This window comes from Micrasema longulum, unplaced genomic scaffold (assembly GCF_059751315.1).
Source record: "Micrasema longulum isolate JH-2025_06_02 unplaced genomic scaffold, ASM5975131v1 h1tg001972l, whole genome shotgun sequence".
NCBI classification, from domain to species: Eukaryota; Metazoa; Arthropoda; class Insecta; order Trichoptera; family Brachycentridae; genus Micrasema; species Micrasema longulum.
Window position 1 is genome coordinate 171878 of NW_028279145.1, and position 23664 is coordinate 195541.

The 23664-nt window shown below is 36.8% G+C and overlaps 4 protein-coding genes across 5 annotated transcripts in view; 3 read left to right on the forward strand and 1 right to left on the reverse strand.

The window, feature by feature from the left end:
- The window catches only part of LOC148273353 (unc-112-related protein-like), a 155596-nt gene extending 142480 nt beyond the window's left edge, over nucleotides 1-13116 (forward strand). Inside the window, exons 7-10 of the mRNA XM_088238820.1 lie at nucleotides 7363-7606; nucleotides 8208-8420; nucleotides 9408-9644; nucleotides 11186-13116. Coding sequence (XP_088094946.1) covers nucleotides 7363-7606; nucleotides 8208-8420; nucleotides 9408-9644; nucleotides 11186-11386 — 895 coding nt within the window. The 3' untranslated portion in view covers nucleotides 11387-13116. The remainder of the gene's footprint in view (nucleotides 1-7362; nucleotides 7607-8207; nucleotides 8421-9407; nucleotides 9645-11185) is intronic.
- Nucleotides 37-1686, forward strand: LOC148273354 (uncharacterized). Its single transcript, XM_088238822.1, has one exon. The coding sequence runs from the start codon at nucleotides 335-337 to the stop codon at nucleotides 1499-1501; it is 1167 nt and encodes a 388-aa protein (XP_088094948.1). The 5' UTR covers nucleotides 37-334; the 3' UTR covers nucleotides 1502-1686.
- Nucleotides 2981-4465, forward strand: LOC148273355 (uncharacterized). The gene has a single exon (XM_088238823.1). It carries the CDS (start codon nucleotides 2981-2983, stop codon nucleotides 4334-4336), a length of 1356 nt encoding a protein of 451 aa, XP_088094949.1. The 3' UTR covers nucleotides 4337-4465.
- A 5877-nt stretch (nucleotides 13117-18993) lies between the features above and the next one.
- LOC148273356 (uncharacterized) lies at nucleotides 18994-22170 on the reverse strand. Of its 2 annotated transcripts, none has more exons than XM_088238824.1 (3): nucleotides 20502-22170; nucleotides 20203-20266; nucleotides 18994-19987 (listed from the first exon to the last, which is right to left on the reverse strand). In XM_088238824.1, exon 1 carries the CDS (start codon nucleotides 21964-21966, stop codon nucleotides 20947-20949), a length of 1020 nt encoding a protein of 339 aa, XP_088094950.1. In that variant the 5' UTR covers nucleotides 21967-22170; the 3' UTR covers nucleotides 18994-19987; nucleotides 20203-20266; nucleotides 20502-20946. The 2 variants fall into 2 exon arrangements, 1 of the variants encoding a protein (XP_088094950.1); XR_015824599.1 differs by having other exon boundaries at nucleotides 19328-20266; nucleotides 20502-20548; nucleotides 21823-22170.
- Nucleotides 22171-23664: the final 1494 nt, after the last annotated feature.

Consider the following 23664-nt stretch of genomic DNA (forward strand, 5'->3'; position numbering starts at 1 on the left):
TAAAGAAATCCATACAAAATTATCAATGTAATTATGTAGTGCCGTCTCTTATCCAGAATATGTTTATGTGAGATAGCATCTCCTTTCCGGCCGGCGTTTCCTAGTTCCTACCCGCCTCTTAATTCCGTCCTTTTTCTATGGCAACCCTTTTTGTCTCTCATGTTGGTATTACAGCTGTCACTGGCAGGGAATCTATTCCTTTGTTTCAATTGACGTCGAATTTCCGTCGCGTTACCACCTACCTGTTGCGTCTTGTTTTGTTTGTGTTTTTTTTTGAAATATTTTCAAAAAGTTGTATACAAAAAATTAAACAATTTAAACCGTCCCAATAGAAATGTCCTCCAAAAATGTCGAAAAACCGCCGGTTGTCGGAGAAAAGCGGCGAAATCGATCGCGCTCTGCCTCAAGTGCCTATAGTGATGGAATGTCAAGTGGTTCGAGCGACGCCGCTTCCAGCGCGTCGTCTAAGAACAAAGGAGGACAAAGGAAGCAGAGGACGCGATCATCTCGAAAGATGATTAAGAGGTTGTCCAAGCAATTGGACAATCTCCAAAATTTTATTTTTAGAGATAGGAGTGCCGCCTCGCGCACTCCTTCGATTATCGGCGTTACTGAGGACGTTGAAATGGTTCCCCAGTCTTCAGGGTTCAGAATGCCTTCCCCTACAACCGAGCTGGTGGAACCAAAGATACCCCGGCCGCCCACTGCCATCCTCAGTACGCTGAAACGCGTCCAACGCTTCGGATCCGCGGAGTGGTGCAACGTGCGCTACTCAAAAGTCATGAAGGACTACATCGCGGATCCAGGGTTCAAGGAGTTGGAGATCAACTCGGAGCTGGCAGCCTTGGACCCTACGTCGCCCCAGTTAGCCTCCGTAGAGCGAGCGCTGGCCGCCATCACCCACGCTGCTCTAAAGGAAAGAGAACTCATGCAGTCCTCACTGCAAGAGTTAATTAACTGGGGCTACGATGGGGAAACGCCTCTAACCCCTGAGACTCTGCAGATGAAGATCTCAGATCTCTTTGGGGGTCAGAATCTCTGTAATCGCGTCTCTGACGACCTTTTGCAGATGGCTTGCGGTAAGAGGGCTGAGGTGATAGAAACGCGACGTAACCGCTTTCTCAAACTCGTGAAAAATAAGCACGATGTCCAGCCCCTCGCTAAAATTCCCCCCAGTGCGTCCTTCCTGTTCGAGGAAGCAGCTTTCTCTTCCGAGCTGCAGAGGCTCGGGGGAGTCAGCAAGTGCTTCAGGATGCCTTCCATCTCGACCGGTCAACTGGTCTCGTCCCATTCCGGTAACCGAGATGGAGAATTTGCTTTTCCGAAGCAAGTTTCTGGAAAACGCACGGTTGCGGTCCCGAAAGATAAGCCCTTTCGTGCTCAGAGGGCTGACCCTGGGCGGGACCCCCAACCGTCAACCTCAGGAGGACAGAGAAGAAAGCTCCAGCACAGGCAACCGGCGCGAGGGCAGACCTCGCGTCGTCGAGCCTATTACAAGTGACAGCTTTCGGGCCGGGCAGTTAGCGGGAAAGATTCAGAATTGGCAGGACTTAAATGCTCCCAAGGTCATTCTGAAAATGATACGCGGCTATCGCATCCCCTTTCTTTCAAAGCCCCCGTTGGTAAGCCCAAAGAATTATCAACTAATATCTTACGAAACAAAGACGTCCGACGATATGTCTCTTCAAATAAAGAACATGTTACAGTCGGGTGTTCTAGAACCGACAGACAAATCTGCGGGATTCCTGTCGCAAATGTTTCTTGTGAAAAAGGGTGACGGTTCCGACCGCCCTATTTTCAACTTAAAAGCCCTGAATTTACATGTGATGACGAGACATTTCTCTCTCATCACTCATCACAAAATACCAGGCTTCCTTCAACCAGGAGACTGGATGACAAAAATCGATCTCTCTCAGGCTTATTTTCACATTCCGGTGGCTCCGACACACCGAAGATTTCTCCGCTTGTTCTACAATCGTCAGTGTCTGCAAATGACCTGCCTGCCATTCGGACTGGCCAGCGCTCCGCATGCATTCGCTATGATTTCCAACTGGATTGCAGAAATCCTAAGGAAAAAAGGCCTTCGGGTTGTTGTTTACCTAGACGATTTTCTCCTGGCTCATCAGACCAGAGAAAAATTAGAAATTCAAACACAACAGGCGATCAATCTTCTAACATCTCTCGGATGGAAGATCAATGTAGACAAGTGCGTCCTGATTCCAGTGCAATGTCTGGAGTATTTGGGGATTGTTTGGAACATGAACCAGAATCTCAAGTACCTATCCACAGAAAAACAGGAAAAGCTTCGCAGAACGTTGCAGTTTTTACTGGGAAAAAAGATGTGGTTTCTGCGACAAGCCCAAAGCATTCTCGGATCGCTAAACTTTGCCAGTTATGTGACCCCCAGAGGCCGCCTTCACTGTCGCCAAATGCAATTTCAGATCCATTCAATGTTGAGGCTTCCTCTCCGAAGGAAGGTTCCATTGTCCAATCCAGTGATAAAGGAAGTATCCTGGTGGGTAGAAAATCTCGTCGCCAATTCTTTGGTACACAATCCTCGACCAGTGCACTTTCTGGCAACAGATGCCGCAGGAACAGGATGGGGAGCTCAAATGGACGACGTTCATCTCTCGGGTCTTTGGACGGAGGAACAAGCGCAGTGGCACAGCAACCGTCAGGAGATGTTTGCCATTTTGAAAGCATTCAAGTACCTGAGCAAGACTTTGAAGCATTCTTCAGTACTTGTTCAGTCGGACAACAAGACGGTTCTAGCGTATCTTCGAAACGAAGGAGGCACAAGGTCAGTGACGTTGCTTCTTCTTACTTATCAAATATTGAGCATAATAGATCAGCACAGTATCACTCTGGAAGTTCAACACCTCCCGGGTCGATACAACGGCCTCGCAGACCATCTGTCTCGGGGCATGAAGCTACCGGAATGGTCTCTTTTGCCTCAGGCAACGGAACCTATCTTCAGGAAATGGGGAACTCCGGTAATAGATCTATTTGCCTCGGAAACAGCTCACGTGGTGGAGCAATATGTTTCGATGGATACCAAAGACCCGAATGCTCTGTTCCACAATGCCTTCAGCAGATTCTGGACTTACCCATTGGCTTGGATATTCCCCCCCCCATGCTTGATTCCTCGAGTCCTAGCACACTTGAGAGAATCGACAGGGATGTACATGCTCATAGCGCCCAAGTGGCCCAAAGTGTTCTGGCTCCCAGACATCCGAGCGAGGGCCATGAGACCTGCTCTAGCAGTGAACGATCTCGTGAACAACCTCGTGGATACTTCCACAGGTTACCATCCGCCGAGAATCCACGACATCCATCTGGATGTTTGGCTGATTGGGGGTGGGAAGAATCTTTAACTGAGTGGTCTCCAGCGGAAAAGTTACTTTTAACATCTAGTTGGAGGGACTCCACTCTTAAAGCTTATTCAGTAGCATGGAATAGATGGCGAAAATGGTCCAACACATATAATGTTGACCTCAAAAACCCATCTGGAAACCAGTTGGCCCGATTTCTAGCATACTTGAAAGTAAAAGTAGGTCTTGCTCCCAGCTCTATTTCACTTCACAAATCAGCTGTTTCCATGCTTAGCATTCCTAACAGGAACAGCCAGCTTAGTGGCCACCCGATGGTGAAACAAGTCATGAAGGGCATAGCTAAAACCACTCTTAAGCCACATAAACCACCAATTTGGGATCCCAGGATTGTATGCAGTTGGCTAGAGAATAATCCACCAACAGATATAACCCTGTTTGAAGCATCACGTAGATGTGCTTTAATTTTATTACTCGCATCTGGGCGAAGAGTTCACGATCTTACACTTTTAAGGTGTGCGCCAGATTATTTTGTTGATGCCTCTGACCACATTATCCTATGGCCAGTGTTTGGATCAAAAACTGACTCGTCTCTACACAGACAGTCAGGTTGGAAGCTTTTGAAGATTAATGTAGAAGCTATAGATCCTGTGTTCTGGCTTAGGAAAGTATATACCCTGGGTAAAGACCGAAGAGAGGAAGGAAGTAACCTTTTTGTTTCTACTTGTGGTACTGCAAAACCAGCTTCACCCACTATCATCGGCGGCTGGGTCAAATCCCTCCTGAAAGAAGCGGGTATTTCGGCATCCGCTGGTAGTACTAGGTCAGCTGTGGCTTCCTTAAACTGGATTCAACAATATCCTATTAATGAAATCCTGGAAAGGGGGAATTGGCAAAGTGAAAATACCTTCTCAAAGTTTTACTGCAAAGAGATAAGACATAATGTTGCCGATCATAATCGCACATGTTCAAAATCTCTTACTAGCCTTTTCAGGCCTATTAACTGATGACAAGCAGAGACAATCTCTCGGACCCGTTATGCCAGTTATTCACTATATCTTGTGAGTTGCATAAACATGTATTTAATGTTAATTGTTACTGTGTACAGAGTTGAAATGTTACCGAGTATTACTGAACTCATCGTGGTTAGTGATCTAAATGTATACCTGGAGGTAATATCTTGGCTTCCGGCCAGGTGTACAGACCATTCAGTGTCACATTGACATCAACGCTGTGTGTGCTCATGATCTATGTGTCTGCAGATGAGATCTCGGCTCTTGGCCAGTATCATCTGGTATTATGTTCTAAATGGTATATTACACAACTGACATCACCACTGTGTGCGCTTATGATCTATATCTGGAGATGATATCTCGGCTCCTAGCCAGTATCATCCAGTATTAATACTCCTCTAAACAGTATATCACAATTGACATCACCGCTGTCACCAGGCGATAACAAACACTTCTCACATAAACATATTCTGGATAAGAGACGGCACTACATAATGAAAGAGTTTTACCTACCATTAAAACTCGTATTATGTTGCCTCTCTTATCCAGAATATGATCAACTTCTGCCTGGTGAGACACAATTGAAACAAAGGAATAGATTCCCTGCCAGTGACAGCTGTAATACCAACATGAGAGACAAAAAGGGTTGCCATAGAAAAAGGACGGAATTAAGAGGCGGGTAGGAACTAGGAAACGCCGGCCGGAAAGGAGATGCTATCTCACATAAACATATTCTGGATAAGAGAGGCAACATAATACGAGTTTTAATGGTAGGTAAAACTCTTTCATTATATTAATTTATCTATCTACGTTAGTTCAACACCGCGTATGAGGCAAAAAATCAAAACACGTTTTTTCGGCACTTTCAGTTGAATGGGACAAGCCGCGATGATTGGTATATTTTTATTTCAAAATTGACCAACGGACTGCTTGTGTTCAATTAAATTCAGTCCTGGAATGAATCCTCCCTCTTAAAGATGTGAAGCAGTACCGCGTATACCCCTAAATCCAATACAGCGGATGATATGTACTCGATTTGTGTAAAGGAAATACCCCAAATACTGAAATGGGATTCCCATGTCAAGGATATCTATCAACAGACAAAAATATTTCCTTTCAAGGTGATGCCACTGCATGACATAACCGATACTATTTTGAATATCATAAACTTTTCTGCTCACACAAATTTAAAATACACATTTGGTCATGATATTCACAATTACAATACGCGTAATTCGGGGAATCTTCATGTATCCATGTTTCGCTCTACGAAGTTCGGCAAAAGGTCTCTGGAAAACATTGGCCATTCTGAATTTGATAAACTAGCCTGATGAGCTAAAACACGAAAAGTCAAATAGCAAATACAAAACTGTCGCAATTAAAAAATATTACTTAAATCTTTTTGATAGTAATAGTTATTAATATAATTTATATAGAGGTTATAAAGTACTGCGTTTTATGTTTCTTATATTATGTTTTCTTACTATTTTGGATGTATTTACTATGTATGATATTATGTATCGTCACAAAAATGTTTTCTTTTTATGTACGGTCGCAAATGAGTTTTTGTTTATCATTTATAGTAGTTTGTTATCTATTGTATGTTTTATTAATAATAAAAATAAAAAAATAATTTTAAAAAACCTTTAAACTTGAGCTATATTTTTTATGATAAAATAAATAAAACAACTTTGTTTTTAACCACTAATTTTTATTTTTCACGTATTAGTTACGTAAACCTTGACAAAGAAGCTTGTTTGCTTTGAAACCGGTCGGTGAAAAATAAAAATTAGTGGTTAAAAACAAAGTTGTTTTATTTATTTTATTATAATGAATGACCACAAAGTTAGTGCTTCAAATATAAACTTTACATTTTTTATACTTCTATTTTAAGATCTAACATAATATTGTTTATCTCACACACATCAATACTTTCTAAACGCATTTGGTTCTCAAAACAAATGAACTCTTAATTTGTACTTTTATTTGAATGTATGTATATTCTTGTTTATTAAAAGTATTTTTACATGATTTGGTCTCTCGGTGAAGCAAGTGTGACGGAGAATTCTGCTTTCCTACGTAAGCTTTAGATTGCTTTCCCTTTTATGTTGCTTTATCCCGTGCCACCAACTAACATGCTTTGTGGTTTGTCTTATTTGTTTTCTCCCACTCAGTACTTGCTGTGATATTATACTCCTCCCCGTTCACAAAACATCTCATCTCACGGATTAAAACGGAATAGTCCCACATTTGATATTATTATCTTATTGTCATATTAATTTAGAAATAAAAAAAAACTCTTTTTCTATTGCATAAATGGCACCAAAACAAACTTTAAGCAGTCCTTTTCCTAGTTAAATTAGATATAAAATGAGTTTTTCCGTAGGTTATCTAATTGAGTGGATTTGTTAAAAATGTGTTCCAAAATAATAATTGCAACTCAGTTTAGTTTATAATTTTTAAAAAAAGGAAATTTAAGCCATTATTTACCCAAATATTTCAATTTGCAGATCATTTCCTAAGAGTCGTAAATAACTTGTGCTGGAAACATGTGAATCGAGTTGTGGGAAAGTAGGATTTAAACCGCAGACCTTCTATCTGTGAGTCCGCAATACTACTACGGATCCACAACCCGAGCCAAATATCATCAGTATGAATAATTTCCTAATAGCATTAAGTTTGTACGTTGTGTGATGTTCTTACCTTTTGTTGATATTTTGTGATGCATAAATTGTTAGTAATTCGGAGTGATAAATAACAATTATTGGTGCATCTAATTTTACTCAGGATAGGTAAAAAAATTGTTATTTGCTCATTAATATTGCGGATGCGGTTAGTGGGTAGAATTCAATTTTAATTATTGGTAAAGTATCCAATTACTGGACTTAATTCTGTTTATTTTTGTAATATACACGAGTGTGACACGTTATGTCTTATTTAATCGTAATATACCTAGTTTAAAATAACTGTTCACGGAAATGATGATACAATTGTGTTATTGACTATTGACTTTCCCGCAGACCGAAGCGCTTCACCCTGCGCGCTTACAAGCGGCACTGGTTCACGTGCCGCGAATTGACGCTGCTGGCCTTCCGCAGCCGCGAGGAGGCGGCGGCGGGCGCGGGGGCGCGCCCCCTGCTGCAGGTGGCGCTGCGCGGGGCGGAGGTCACCCCCGACGTGAACGTGGCGCAGGGCAAGTACGCCATCAAGCTGGAGACACCCAGCGCTGATGGCATGACCGAAATGTGGTTGCGCTGTGACAATGTAAGCCGGCCTTTACCTAGTATTTTTACAGTATATTTATGATATTTTGACAGTATGTAGTTTCATGATATTTTGACAGTATAAGACATGGCAGTATTCTTAAAAATATTTTTACACTATTTTTATGATATTTTTACATTATTTTCTATTTATTGAGAGCCCTTATTCCGTAACTACTTAGTTTAGTTGATTCGTTTGTATTGTACCAATGGAAAAAAGAGCAAAATACGATTTTGATTGCGATAGATTGAGATGGACGAAACGAAATTGTGACAAAGTAAGGGTTCACTATTATTACCTTTATTTATTGAACTGTATAATTTATTTAGTAAATTAATAGATAATCAATCTTTGCACCATGTTTTATGCAAAAAAATAAATCTTTTGATTACATCCTCTCAAAAAATATAACTTACATTTTTTTTTGTCAATAAATCAAACTGTGGCATGTGCAGTAATTTATTTCAAGAAATAGAGACAACTTTACTATCAGTGAATGATTTTTGAACTTACATTCGATAAATATGACGGGAGCATATCAGCTAATAACTACCTGCCGTTGTTGTAATAATAAAGATAATAAACAAGTATTCTTTGACAGGAGGAGCAATACGCCCGCTGGTTGGCTGCACTAAAGTTAGGGGCGCGCGGGAGGACTCTAGCAGACGCAGGCTGGGTAGGGGAAACGCGCGCCATCCGCGACTTCCTGGCGCTGCAGAGGCCCGCACCGCAGCCCGCCATCAGCCCGCAGCAGCTGGACATCAACCCTCACGACTACGTGGCTCCGCGCTTCCACAAGAAGCTCAAGGGGAAGGTAAACTCACCCAACATTCAACATTACTCGCTGATGACAGGCTGTTTGCCCAACTGGAACAGCAAATACTCAAATTGAATGGTTTAATTAATGGCAGCTCCCCATAGTACTATTTTATAATATTTGGTTGATTTACACATTTTATTGTATTTACGTTTTTCGTTTTAAACTTCCAGTTAACAAGGGTAAAAATCCTGTTTTTAACGAGACAAATTGCATTTTAATATGATTTCATTTCACTGTCGGCCTTGTGGCGTAGTGGTCAGCGCATTTGCCTACCATGCAGGAGGTCTCGGGTTCGAATTCTTACATGATTGACATTAAATATTTATTTAAAAAAGTGTTTTTACACAAGAATATTTCATAGTTTCTGGAATGGCACCTGAAGCGTAAGACTGATCATATTACCTTCTTCTAACAAAAATTATCAAGTTGCGCTGCGATTGGGTACCAATGCAGTGCCCTATGCACCATTAGGTGCTGGAAGGGAATGATGATGATGAAGATGATGATGAATATTTACATGTCAATTTATTTTTATTAAAATGAAAGAAAAGACTAAAAGATGGCTATAATAAATATATATAAATACATAAATAATAAACAAACGAACATAATATAATGCATTAGCTAAACTTATTTTATGCACAGAGTTCTGTTTAAACAAATTTTATGTTTACTCTATGGATAAATATCCAATATTAATATCAATAGTAAAGTTTCCCTACTTCATTATAGACATTACTTTATTAAAGACACTAAGATGTGCTATGAAAATCACCAAATTGTTCAAAAGGATGCCCCACCACGTTAGATTTAAAGCACCAGGACTTACATCATCAGAGGAACGATGGAAGAGAGGGGACATGATAGAGACGTATAAAATACTAAATGTTTACTATGACTGCCCACTGCAAAAGTTGGTTATTGACAAACATGGAAACTAGTTTTTGATGTAGTTGGTTACATGTAATTATTATCTTCCAGGCGACCCAACGCATCTTGGAGAACCACGCCAACGTCAAGGAACTGTCAGCCATGGAGGCCAAACTGCAGTACATCCGCGCTTGGCAGAACCTTCCGGAGCACGGCCTCACTCTGTTTGTGGTGAAGTTCATGGGGCACCGGAAGGAGGAACTCCTGGGAGTGGCGCACAACCGGATCATGAAGCTCGACATCAACACCGGAGACCACCTTAAGACCTGGAGGTTTAGTACAATGAAGGTAGGTTTTGTTAAAGATATCACCATTATTCATTTGTGATGACAAACCTGGCTATAGGATTTAGGAAATGAGGAAGTTCAGTGGTTTTTTTTGAATTTTTTATTTGTTAAAAGACTTAAATTTAAGTCAAAAATTTAAGTTAATAATGGCTATTCTTCAAAAAATCTACGTAATTATTCTACAAAAAAATTTTGTGTCCTGTCTAGTTTGAATACCAATGAGGAAATTCAGAGGATTTAAAAAAAAAATTAATTTGTTAATAGACTGTTAAACTAAGTCAAAAATTATTTTTTTAAATTTTTATATATCGTATTATCGGCGCTACGATTTTTCAAAGTTTTGTATTTCTGAAATAACTCCGCGTGTAACGTCAGAGGTTCATTTCCGCTTATTCTCATTCAGTTCTTCCTATTGGTCCAGAAGCGACAAGCAGACCGGAAATCTTCCATAGCTCTCAGATCATAGGTTTATTCACATGAACCAGTGATGTCATTTAAAGTAGTGCGTTTTTATCAAAATATTTTTTATTATTTTTTGTACATTTTCAAAAAACTTTGTTTTACAATTTAATGCTCTAATTTTTACCCCGCGTAAGAAAACATTTTTTGTATCCAATTTCCTGTAGGGCTGAAGTTCCTCATTAGGATATGATAATCTTTTAATCGGGACATTAATTTCACTTATTTATCTGACGACTACAAATTCCACAATTATTGTTTTGAAATATTTAACTTGCACGGTGACAATCTCTTTTATAAATTCCTTTACATATGTATTAGCCTGCAATCAAGGTACTAAAATCCAACTCATTCTTCATTACAAAAATCTTCTAAATACATATTCCTATTTATCTAGGACATCAAATTTTTAAAAGTTATACTAGGCATGTTACATGCTATATTATTTTATTTTCATGTCAAATTCGTATTGAATCTAATTAATTGGTCTCACATTATTGAAGTTTTTAGTGTGTCCTTATCATAGAACTATAATATACCAGAAGTCACGTAGAACCAAGTTTGTATACACCGCTCTGTGTCAATGCACAACATCCCGCCTGCACGCATGCGTTAAGTGGCCGCGTAATTTTGCCAGACCGCGAACAATATATTATCATAACACAAAAATAAGATAATTTCATGTTATTTAATGTTATGTTTTGCCACAAAAAGTATTTTACTGACTGGATACTTACAAACGATACAACATGGCATAATTGAATTTAAATTGGCAGTTGCATACTAAGCGATGTCTACAGAGTAACTAAATGGTCAAAACGTAAAACTACTTATTATGAGTAGGTTATTCGGCTTTAGTTTGATGCGCGTACTCGGTTTCTGGACTATTATAATTCTATGGTCTTTATCTTCTTATAAATAAGGATCGGGTCACATTGATTCTGTTTCAGGGCGGACTATCCTTTTATATAAAGTTTATATTTTAAAAATAATAATAAATATAATAGTAGTATAATAATAGTATAAAGTTGTTTTATTTATTTTATATCCTTGTTGATTGATTTGAAAACTTTTTCATTTTAGGCATGGAACGTAAATTGGGAAATAAAACACATGATGGTGCAATTTGAGGAAGGAAGCATCATATTTTCTTGTCAGTCGGCCGACTGTAAAGTGTTCCACGAGTTCATCGGCGGTTACATCTTCCTGTCAATGAGAGCGAAGGACACCAACCAACAGTTAGATGAAGAACTTTTCCACAAACTAACGGGAGGATGGGTGTGATGAAAACGTACTCATTAATATTATTATTGTTGTTGGTTATGTTGACGATTAATGTCCAAATATTTTCCCTCTAAATTGCACCCAAAGCAAAGCTTCAAATTCGTAATATTGAATCCCAGTTTTCTGTTTAAAATAAGTTAATGAAAATTTAAACACAATAAAAAAAACCATTTCGAACATTATTCACCAAGTAGGTTTTATATGTATTTAACAGTTTAGAGATTTGAATGAGTTTTGTAAGGGTGATTCTATCGCAACAATTATGAATGTTTTGTAACTCTATCTAAATATTACGATGTATTTATGTATTAGTTTTATTAGATCGATAAACTGACTACTGATTTTCAAATTAACATTATTTTACATGGAATTTATTTATATTATTATGTGACTCACATAGTTGTAATGATTTTCATTGAATTTTACAAAATTAGGTTATGAAATACAAAGCAAATGAAATGTGGCTTAAAATAACTTCAATCTTATTTGTTTTATTACACGGATTGGAATACATACTTAGTTTTGGTGCTATAAAAAAATGTTAAGTATTTATGTCAATTTGGATCATCATTTACAGTATAATTTGTAAATCTATGATTTGTGCGAATATTCAAATTTGTTTACCTGTTATGTCTTGTGGTCTTTAGCCATCGAAGATGTCGATATATTGTTTAAACCAATTTAGATGTTTATTGGAATGGCCTTCTCTAAATTAGGATTCAATCCACAAGCGTTAGTTCGATTAAATCACACGGTCTTGTATTATGTACCTATGTGTAATTTTTAGACTCTGTAATAATTATTTTAATGACTTATTTATTCAAATATAATGCATGGCTGACCTTTGTAACACCTATTTTATAAGTTTGTCAATACTACGTTGTTTTAATAACATCTCATGCACTGCATAACTGTTTTATAAATGAAATGTTTTGACCCCTATATTTTCAATGAACATTGCATTGATAATTTATTTCATATTTATGCAAATGGTATTTACATATTTCAAAAGTCAATCGAAACAAATGTAAATTTTGACATGGTTCAAAATTTCCTGCTCGAATTTAGCAAAATTGTGCCTTTTATACATTTTTACAATAAAATATTAATTGGGAATTTTGATACATAGTGTCGCTTTCCTTCCGAACTATTAAAATACATAAATGTATAATATATTGTATATTTTTATACTGTTCGCTTTATTAACAGAATTAATATTTGTATACTTACATTATGTATTTATTTCTACCATATTTTGATTACAACACTAGATTTTTATATTTTACAAATTTAATGTTTTAAGATGATAAACTAATTTAATGTTTATTATTTTTACTGTATTATGTAAATATAAGAGTTTTTCAGATGAAATATTTAACTTGAATTCTGAGCAAAAGTGCTTCTTCATTAAGTGCCTATAAACTATACTACTTCTCTAAAACCAATTAACGCAAAATTCTAAATTAATTTTGCGTGGATTAAATTATAATTTAAGAAAAATTAAGTACGTATTAATTACTCTTCAATATTATTATTTTTATTTTTAACCAGTCATGTTAGTAATATTGAACTTGCCCTCACTTATGTAATTATAATTTGAAAGGTGTTAATGTATGCTTTAACTAATAAAGAATAATGTTTTAACCATTATTATGTAAATAATTATGCATTGTATATGTCTAATGTACTATATTGACTCTTTCTAAATAAAGTTTTAGATAATAGAGGCATCACTTATTTATTAACTCTCCCTTCCCGGTGATGTGTAGCTAGTACACATTGCATCTAATATCTTTAATCTTTATATATATAATTCCTCTGTACGTGTGATGTCACCGTATTCCTCCTAAACAGCTTAAGACTAACATTAAACCCATCAAAAACTGAACAACTGTGGGTGGCTTCAGCCAGACGACAGAATTTGATCCAGGATACGGCTCTACCTAATGTAGGGAGTACCGCTTTACCCACCTGGGAGTTTTACTCAATTCTGACCTATCTCTTGACGCTCAAATTAGTAGAACGATAAGTTTATGCTTCTACCAGCTGAGACAAATTAAATGCATACGCAAAAATTTGCCGGTTAATGCCGCCCGTCAATTAATAAATGCGTTTGTAGTGTCTAGAGTCGATTATTGTAATGGTATCTATGCAGGTCTACCAATGAACAAAATGACTTGCCTACAATCTGTATTGAATGCTGCAGCGAGACTTATTTTCGGAATCTCTAAGTTCAGTCATATCACTCCACTACTTCGGGAACTACACTGGCTACGTTTTCCACAGAGGGTCGAATACAAACTCTGTTGGCTTATGTATAAGTCACTGCACAACTCGGCTCCGGAATATCTAAGGGAACTATGCATTCCAGATGAACTAGCTGACAGGCGTCTCACGCTTAGATCAGCTACGTCTACGGCGAGAGGAAAAGTTATTATACCTCTACGCAAACAGCGCACTAAATTTGGTGAACGCGCATTTGCGGTCGCAGGCCCTATGGCATGGAATGCTCTCCCAGCAGAGGTGCGAGGCTGTGAAAGTGAAGTGATGTTCCGGAAAAAACTTAAAACCCACTTGTTCTCTAAATCATTTGAATACATCCGTAGCACGTGACAACAAAATAAATTATTTTAATTAAATTACAAATTTAAAAGCTTCAATTAAATTAACTTAACAATAGAATCACCATGTAAAGCGCCCTTGAGGTATTTTATTACGAAAATGGCGCTATATAAGTTATCCATAATTAACCGATTTACGTGCGGTTTTCAGAGAAATATTCTATATCTATCTTTAAGATATTAAAATCTTTAATCGAATATGTGAAAAAGAAGTTAGGGGCATAAATGTTTTATTCATCGATCTACCAGGGTTGCATTTGAGGAGAATGCATTTGCAAAAAAATGGAAAGATGTTTTTTTTTTGGTATAAAAAAAGTTTGTTTTTGAATGTTTACAAACAGCATTTGTTTTTTGTGGATCTCAATCAGATTCTTTCCTTAAATTCCATATAATTTTTATCCATTTATTTCTTTTTATTGGATTTTTGGTAACACTAAAATAATATTAAATTCAATACATTTAAAAAAATCTTATTCTTACATAAGTACACCCCCTTTGGTGGTGAGATAATCCGAGTTTGACACATGCAAAAAGAATTCCATATTTTAAAAAATATATATTTTATGTTTTGGAATTTAACCATAAACAAGTACCTAGGTACCTACTTGAATTCAATATTAACAATTTTTAGTTTTGGAATTCAATCACAAACAAGTACCTAGGTACCTACTTATCAATGAAAAGTATTCTGCCAACGTTCGGGCAGGACAACGTCTGTCGGGTCAGTTAGTATCTCTTTAAGTATAAATACTGGGTTAAGGATATTTGGTATTTCTCAGTTATACATTTACGTATCGATTGAAATAGTTAATTATAAAATAATAAATATTATTAGGCACAGAAAAAGCATTTTGTAACAAATGAGAGATGAATCACTTACATATTAAAAAATTTACCAAAGTTTCGTATGTTTATATATAAGAATTCCGAATATACGCTTGTCTTAAACGCTCTTTACGTCTCACTCTCGATGCTATAGGTTATTCTCGAGTGATCTATCTAGACAAATTCGTAAGTATGCCAGTTGTGCGGGGTTACCTTTGAGGGATTGTTGGGGGTGGTCTCTTTTTTGGAGCTGTGAACATCAGCCAATGGCTTTTTCATAATGTTATCAATTAGATTAAAAATATTATCGCTTTTGATTTCAACTATAAATGATTGAAGCAGTTGCCTATGAATGTTTCATTTTTCCGATTTAAAATGTCTTATTTTTTGCCATTTCATTCAGAAATATTTTAAGTAGGTACTTATGTATGTTCAAATCATATGATGACTATTATAATTCCATGGTTTAAATGTTTGTATGTGAATTGAAATCACTGTAGATTTTATAATGCTCAACAAATATTTTAACAGGGATGAAGAAACTGTTTGCCCCTTATATAATGTCATTTTTTAGGGTAATAGGATTGTGATACCTCTGTTGTCTACTGCTTTACAGCCAGACCAAAAATTTGCAATAGAACGCCACTTCCTTGTCTGCATACAGATCTCACTTCCTCTACATTTGTACATCTTCTCACACCGATAATTCTGACTTTCAACATGTCCACCCACAAGTATTTATTGGATTTGGTAAAGCCATGTCTTTCTTATTTTCGACATCCATTAACATTTGCATTGTAAATCTTTTGTCTTCCTTTCACCCATTTCCAAACCAATGCAGCACCTTGTTGATAATGCTTGTCTCAGCTTCGCATGCTTAACTCTTGTGTGGCTGTGATGTCACACTAGTCGACATACGATACAGGATTTGATATATCTCTCTTATTTTTTAGATGATGAAGTCGTGTTTTTTATTATCTTGGGACATTTTCACACCGGATTTCAAAAGTAAAATTTGTATAACTTTGGAGGGTTTTAATACAAAAAATATTCAACCTTGCTACCCGAAGAATAATGTCCGCAAATATAGTAATACATCTGTATTAGAGAGAGCACGAAGATAGAACACATAACAAGGAAGACAGAGATGCTGTTCTGTAGCCGGTGTTATGTGAAACAATTTCAGTCGGTTGTTGGGGGACGCCCGCGTGAATCGTGAGCGGCGAATTTATGATTTTTTTATTTAAAGGGCTATATCATATGTTTATTTTAATAAATTATGGAAAAGGAATTATAAAACTGTATGTCTCCATGTTTTTTTTTTCCAAATGTCTGAGCTTTAGAATAGTCTGTCTTTTGCTAGTGGTAACACGATGTTACATCACCGCGCGCAAAGGGATTATTTACCACAGTCTTTTAAGAGTTAACAAATCCTGAATTTTGACCGAAAATCAATATTTGTGGCACCATTTTGAGCAATGAGGAAGTTCAGTGTCTTTTTTCTTTGTGAAGACTATTAAACTGAACTAAATTTTTTTTTTTTTACAGAGCTAACATCAGAGGTTGTTCCCTGTTAGTTCTTCCCATCGGTTCGTTGATGGTAAACCAACCGGATATCCTTCCCAACACTCGCATCATTGGTTGGTTCACATGAACCAGTGACATCAATTAAAGTAGTGCGTTTTTATTAAAATATATATTTTTTTTTTTGTATATTTTCAAGAAACTTTGCAGTACAATTTAATGCTCTAATTTTTACCGCGCACAAGAAAACATTTTTTGTATCCAATTTCCCGTAGGGCTGAAGTTCCTCATTGTGTCCCAATAAATGTAAATGAATTGCAATCATTTGGACTTATTTAATGGCAGGCGATCACACTATCCAGTACCTACAACCAGGGGTGCGATTCTGAATGCTCTCACAAGCATCGAGAATCCTTTGTTAGCGCATAATTAGTATATAAATTAGAGAGAGCGTTCTGGATACCAGCCCAGGCTGTTTGCCCACACAAACTGCGTCAGAGGATTGAAGTCTCCTCGGCGGTGCCCACGCACGCACAAGGAAACATTGCTCGTTGCTGAACAAGAGAAACTGCCCAAAAGAGTTCTCTGTAATCTGGTAGCCTTGGCATATTTGTGCTGAAAGATGGTAGTGCATAATAGTACATATTATGTATTTCATTAGCCGATTAATCTTCACCCAATTTTCTTTTGGAGGATTTTTAATAATTATTAAAATGGCCAAGAAATAAAATGTTCATAGGGTAAGAATACTTAAGAGCCTCGAAAAGCGATCTCTGGTTTTACTTTAAAATAAACAGACTCAAATTTAAAATATGCATATTTTTAATATCAAAAAGTTTTTTCACCTCATAGTATGACATTTTCTTGTTTATGAACAATATTAATCTAGTCATACATCAATGGATTATTATATAATCTTCAGAACTAAGAAAACAGTTGAGGTATAAGTGTAAATTAAAGTGGTCTTATAAAATGTAAATAGAAAAGTTCAAATATTCATTTCGTGCTTATCTTACAGACAGCCAGACAAATCTTCAATAAAATATTGACAATAAATCGTGAACAACAAAATTTAGCCAGGGCCTTCATGTGCGGTAGTTGTATTGGGCCTGCCACACACTCGACGAGTGGCATGGGAAGTAGCGAGGAAAGGAGGCAGAGACGCAGTGTGGCAACATTACTCCTCATGCCGCACGTCATGCTCCTTGTCGTGCCCACCGCTCCCTATTTTGTCGGTTTTTTGAGCGCGAGTCAAAGGACCGGCAATATGAGCGCGAGTGAGTGGCCACATAATCGCGTGGTCGCAGTACACATAGAGCGCTCACACAAGACGCACGCGTCATTTTTTGATGATGTATATTTCTTTGTATGCCATTTTTTTATTTGTTTTTTTTACAAAATACACAAGAGGTAAAACAGAATACTAAAAAAATAAAGGATAATTACATAGCAATGAAATACATATATTAACAATAAAAATAGTAAACAAAAAATTCTACAAAAGCATGCCCTGTTCGTATAAGAAATGTTTATGAATTTTTGCTCCTATAATAGACGGGGATAATATTTTTGTGTAATATATGAAAGAGAAAAGAAAATATTATGTAAAAGATTATAAGGTACTTTTTATTTTATTAGTATTTAAAAAAGGATTTAAAAAAACATAAAAACATTCCATTTTAATATACATTGATATAATTAGCTGTACTAAAAATGCATAGCGCGCACGCTGTCACAGTTTCATCGTTTGTGTAGAAAGACAAATGACAAGTGCGGAACGTCGCGATTAATTGCGCGAGTAGAGCAGTGTGTGGGCGGAGAGGGCAACATCACGCGAGAGGGTGGCGGCGCGAGGAGCATGAGCATGAGCAGCGCGAGGAGCAGTGTGGCGGGGCATATAAGGTCTTAAAATAATAAAAACACAAACATATTTTAATTTTCTTTATTGATTTTTCCTTTCTACAAATCTATATTCAATGCAGGTTTTACTTACGTTCTTCTAAATCTGCATTCCTACAGGGCAGTAAATATTATTTCAAGAACTTTTTGTTGATTCCCAGTGCTTTTAAACTGTTGAAAACATCAAATTTGATTACATTTCACAAAACTTCTAGCGTCACGTGATCATTTTCCACTTTTGAGGATGGTTAAGGTACCTATATTTATTGAAAATACTTTACAACCAGTACTTAATATATAATAGGAAAAAATGATATATATATATATATTTAAAAATTGATGATACCGGCTGTAAAGGTGGTTATCTATTCAAAATGTTATTTCAGATGACTTTTTTACTGTACCTTCAAAATAAAATACTTCATAAGGAAATGACATCTTCGAAAATAAGGAAAATAGAAAAGAGTGGAAATCCTATTTTCTGGTATGCAGCACACCTGTAATTTCAGTATATTCTTGAAGTTCAGGGAGATATTTAAAAACTGGGGATAATTTAATTAGAAGACTTGTGTAAATAATAACTCTCTTTTCATATTTCTTCGGCGGAACTGAGGAATGTAAGATTAACATAGAAGGCGACTGCTGGCTGGCGATATGGTCTCTGGAGGGGCTTGGTGAAATCCGCGTTCACGTAGCGGATGTGGAAAAAAAATTAGGTTTAAAACTAAAACTACAAAATTTACATTTGAAGTTGTTAAATAATATTTATTAGTAGTTCCTGATATTAGAGAAATATTTATAAAATTGTGCAAAGGGATTTCGATTCCATTTTATGTTTGACAGATAAAAATTTTAGTGAAAAATTAAGAAATACTATTTTATTATGTAGTTACTTAAGAAAACGATACCATGGTAATAAGATCCATCTAAGAAGTATGCCTATTTTTCATTTTGTAAATTTGATGAAGCAAATAAAAATGAATGTTTTAAGCAAACATTATACAAGTGAATTGGGGGTTATATTTTTGTTGGTTGGAAAATTTTGCTAAATGTTAAAATAAAATAATACTCATTTCTTTTTGTGTACGTTTCAAGGTTCCAAAGGAGATACAATTTATGGCGCAATACAAGAATTAGTCAGTTATATTCCAGGTTGTTGCATCTCTGAGTTAATTTCTCAGGGTAGATATGTATAAAAATCAGCAAGTAGAAACATAACATTTTACATTTTTATTGATCAAAGCTCAAGAGGATTGGAAATATGTACAATAAAATTAAATTATTTACTCACTTTTGGTAAATACACAGTATGGAACAACCTGGAACTTGACTTGATTCATTTCCTAGCCTGCAAACCAAATAAATACAAATAGAAAATTACAATTTGCTAAAACCAACCAGCGTTTGTAACAATGCCAGGTGCCATTATTTCTTTAAACCGGTTTTAAAAAGGTTTCCGTGTGCGATATACCTTAGGAGCAATTTTGTAGTTCCAGTGTCGCTTCCGTGCTAACCAACAATTATAATAAAATGATTTATTCAAAGGATCTACTATCAATGTCTTATATCGAATTAAGAGCCTGAGAGAAAAAGTCGGGTAGATTTCTCCCCATATTATCTACTGAAGTACCTATGACATTGGACCGGTATGGACTATTACTCGGTTCATGCCGCTGCGTTCTGCAGAACTCCTTTCAGATCCGTCGAGTCACTGCAGACAAGTCTCCGACAGCTGAAACATAAATCAGTGTATAGTATTTCTTCGTTTGTCAAGGGGATAAATAAATTACGCATTTCAAATACAGAAGTTTATTTACGAAGCTTAATCGAGTTACATTTTTTTCCTTATAAACCTAATAAAACTTAGATGTTATAAATGGTAACAAATTTTAATTAAGGTTAAAAGATTGACAATGCAGTTGGGAGAGTAAAGTAGAATGGTGATACATTATACTTAGCCTCAAGAAGCGAGGAATAAGAGGACATCTCTCCGACACCCCTCGCCACTTCACTGAAAGCAAATCATCTTCATCAAACACCAAGTGTAGGAATACAAAATACTTCAAAATTAAGTGTCGCAATTTAACATCTATTATAAACAATTAGCATTGAATTATTACTTTAACAACATTAAAAAGAACAAACTAGTACTAAGACTTATTCTAAAAATGATCAATAAATAACTATGCGCAGCTAGAACGCGAGAGTTAAAATGCGACACTTTTATCAAAATGAGTTTACTCCACCTTGTGTCAGGAAGAACCCGAGTGTGCGGAAGCCGCCTCCGGGGGTCCTGAAATTATTCAATAAAATAATACCAAGTTCACACAAGTTTAGCTCCCGAGATTGAGGAAATCAACAGAAAAAATCCAGATAATTTTAAAATTAGTAGTACAGTATTAGAGGCTTTTCTCAAAGCAAGTCGGTATATATGTGCAGACAATAATTTATTATAAATACTAATGTCCAATTATTTCAGATTGTCCGGGCAACATAATTGCGATGCAAAGCGATCAGATCGGTCTTTGATATTCAACACTCAAAATGCATTTTCATTTGTAAAATATACGAACTAAAATAAAATGGAATAAATAGTCGATACGGACAATTTACTGTTTGTTATTTACACTCGTTTCTTCTTCTCGCTATGACGCGTCCGCAGTGTTCAGTCCATGGAGCGAGATGTTTCCTTCAGCAGGTGACGGAATCCCAGTTGGCGATGGCGTCGGAGTTGCATTTGGAGCAAAACTCCAGAGAAACCCTTTTGTTGGAGATGTGTAAACACACGCCGAAGTTCGAGGGACCCGCCACTTCGGTCGACAACTTGGAAGAATACGTGTGGTCCATAAATGCATTCTCCGTGTTGTTATTCTCCGAAAGTTCTTCTATCACCGGTAGAGGTTGGCTCATAATTTCATCCACGGACAGGTGGGAAGCCAGAGCGACGTCGTTCAACGCAATGGGCAAATCGTCGTCGGAAAAACACGAAGTGACATCGATGTTGAATGGAGATAGAGGACTGTCGGTGCCTTCGTACGCCGGGGATGTGGACGAAATAGATGTGGGAGGCGTCGGAATGTATCCGTTATCCGGTGTGACTCTGCCAGATATATTCTCGTACGGCCAAGCCGTTTTACGAGCGGAGGGGAACTTTCTGGTAGGAATGTTTAGCTCACGTCTGCCGGAAGACTTATCGTCGTGAAGCGACGAGCCCACCGGAAGTCCAGTATTGAAGTGCACAGCCTTGACGAGCATGCCGATCTCTTTAGAGTTCGCTAGAACATTCCGCAAGTAATTCAACTCGGATTCCAAATCTGTTATGTAGCTCGATTGCGTTCCCAGAGTGATCTTCATTTTCCTGTTCTCCGTCTTGAGAGACGTCATCTGTCCCTCGAGGCCGTCGAGATAAAGTTTCTTCTTGAGCCGGTTCTCGCGGGCCAGGACGGCGTTTCTAGAGTTGCAAGCTTGCTTCTTGTATCGGGTGTCGGCGCCGTCATGGGCGTAATTCTCTCGATTGACGCGAACGTTTTCGTCACACGATGACAACATGTGTTGCAATCTACGTACCTTACTGTTTCTCGCGCGTACCGAAGACTGTTGCCGAACTCTTTTATTCCCGCTTAAAATATTACGATTTGCGGATATTTCGAATTCTGAACAAGAGGTGTCTTCGGAATAACTGAAAACGTTTGACATACGTTTGGCAGCCATTTTAAATTTGGACAGAACCAAAATTTAATTATCGATTTTAAGCTAATTATTCACCGTAAAAACTTAAGAAAACAATTAAAGGGAGAGTTAGAGAATCACACTGTACGAATAACAGTTTTTAATAAAAATTAGAGCGGTTCTAGCGAATAAAATTTTCGCCAAACGTCAAATTACGCACAAACGAAGTGGACACGGGAATGAACTGGCGGCTGGCGGCGCGGATGGCGGCAGTGTTGCCAATTCATCACGAGCAAATGTCGCTAAACGGAAGTTCAAAAGTCGCTAGAAGTCGCCAGATCTTAAGATGTACTCGTATGACGGAGGGGGGGTGGTGTCGAAGGCAGGTAAGCGGTTGGTGATGGGAGGGGGGGCAAGGGTTTTTGGCGGCAGTTTGCACGATTACCTTCAAGTATAATCAATACTTTTAAGTATTAAAAAAATTAAAATATGTTAAGGCTTTTATTTAATTAAACAGATAAAAGTAGTTAATGTCATAATTAAAGGAAATTAGAAAAAAAGTGTATATTCTCGGTGCTACTGATAAAAAAATGGTAAGTAGTAAATGATTATAACCTTAATATTAATAACAAAATATACAATTATGATGAAATACTCTAAATTAAAAACAACTGACAACATATTATATTATATATTGTATATATATGCATTGTATATCCATATGCATTGTAATAAAAAGGTATAAATACATAATATATTTTAATACCAGAGTAAAATAAAACAAAATAATTGTTATTTTTGTTAAAAGTAAGTCATGTCAATTAATATCATATCGTTATAAGTAATTAAATGTCATATTCACGACAAAAACATTTAATTTTAATAAAATAAAGTTGAAATGTCTGTCTTCCCATTCCTTTTTATATTTTAGAGGGTAAAGTTTCTTCATCACATGTGATTCCATTTTTACTTAATCTTTCGACAGCTCGCTTAAAAGTAGCTAGAATTTATTTGTCGCTAAAAAAATAAAAAAGTAGTTTTTAATGTCAAAATGTCCAATGTCTAATGTTAATCTAGCGACAAAGTCGCTAAATCGGCAACACTGGCTGGCGGAAACTGGAAACGTAGAAACTGCGCACCAGAGATTATACACACTGCGCACTAACCAGCGTATACCGGATACGGACTGTGTTGCCAATGCGACAAAAGAAAATGTCGCTAAACGGAGGTTTAGAAGTCACTAGATCTCAAAATGACCAAAGTCTGTCCCAATGGGGAGAAGATACTTGCCGTCAGTTTGCACGATTACCTTAAAATTCTGTCCTTGTTTGACAGTATAAAGCTTTGATTACATCATCATCATTCCTTTTCCGCACCAAATTTATTTCGAAAATTACAATAAAAAACAGTTATAATGAAACAAAATACAAAATCACCTGTACACAGGTAAAGAAAATTAATGGTGCATAGGGCGCTGCATTGGTACACCAACCGCATTGTATCCTGATCATTTTTGTTACATAAAGGTAAGATGATCAGTCTTACGCTTTAGAAACCAGTCCAGGGACTATGAAATATTCTAGCGTGAAAACAACTTTTTAAATAAGTATTTCATATCAACCATGCTTGAATTACACTTCCATAGATATTTTTTTATAAAATATGAGTTTTAGTATTCGTTATTTTAAATAAACATCATTATCTAGGCCAGTGGCAGCTTTGCCTTAGGTCCATTGGGTC

Excerpts from the sequence above, each read along its gene's own strand:
- LOC148273354 (XM_088238822.1), top strand. The coding sequence starts at position 335 with ATGTCCTCCAAAAATGTCGAAAAACCGCCGGTTGTCGGAGAAAAGCGG.
- LOC148273356 (XM_088238824.1), bottom strand. The coding sequence starts at position 21,966 with ATGGCTGCCAAACGTATGTCAAACGTTTTCAGTTATTCCGAAGACACC.
- LOC148273355 (XM_088238823.1), top strand. The coding sequence starts at position 2,981 with ATGGGGAACTCCGGTAATAGATCTATTTGCCTCGGAAACAGCTCACGT.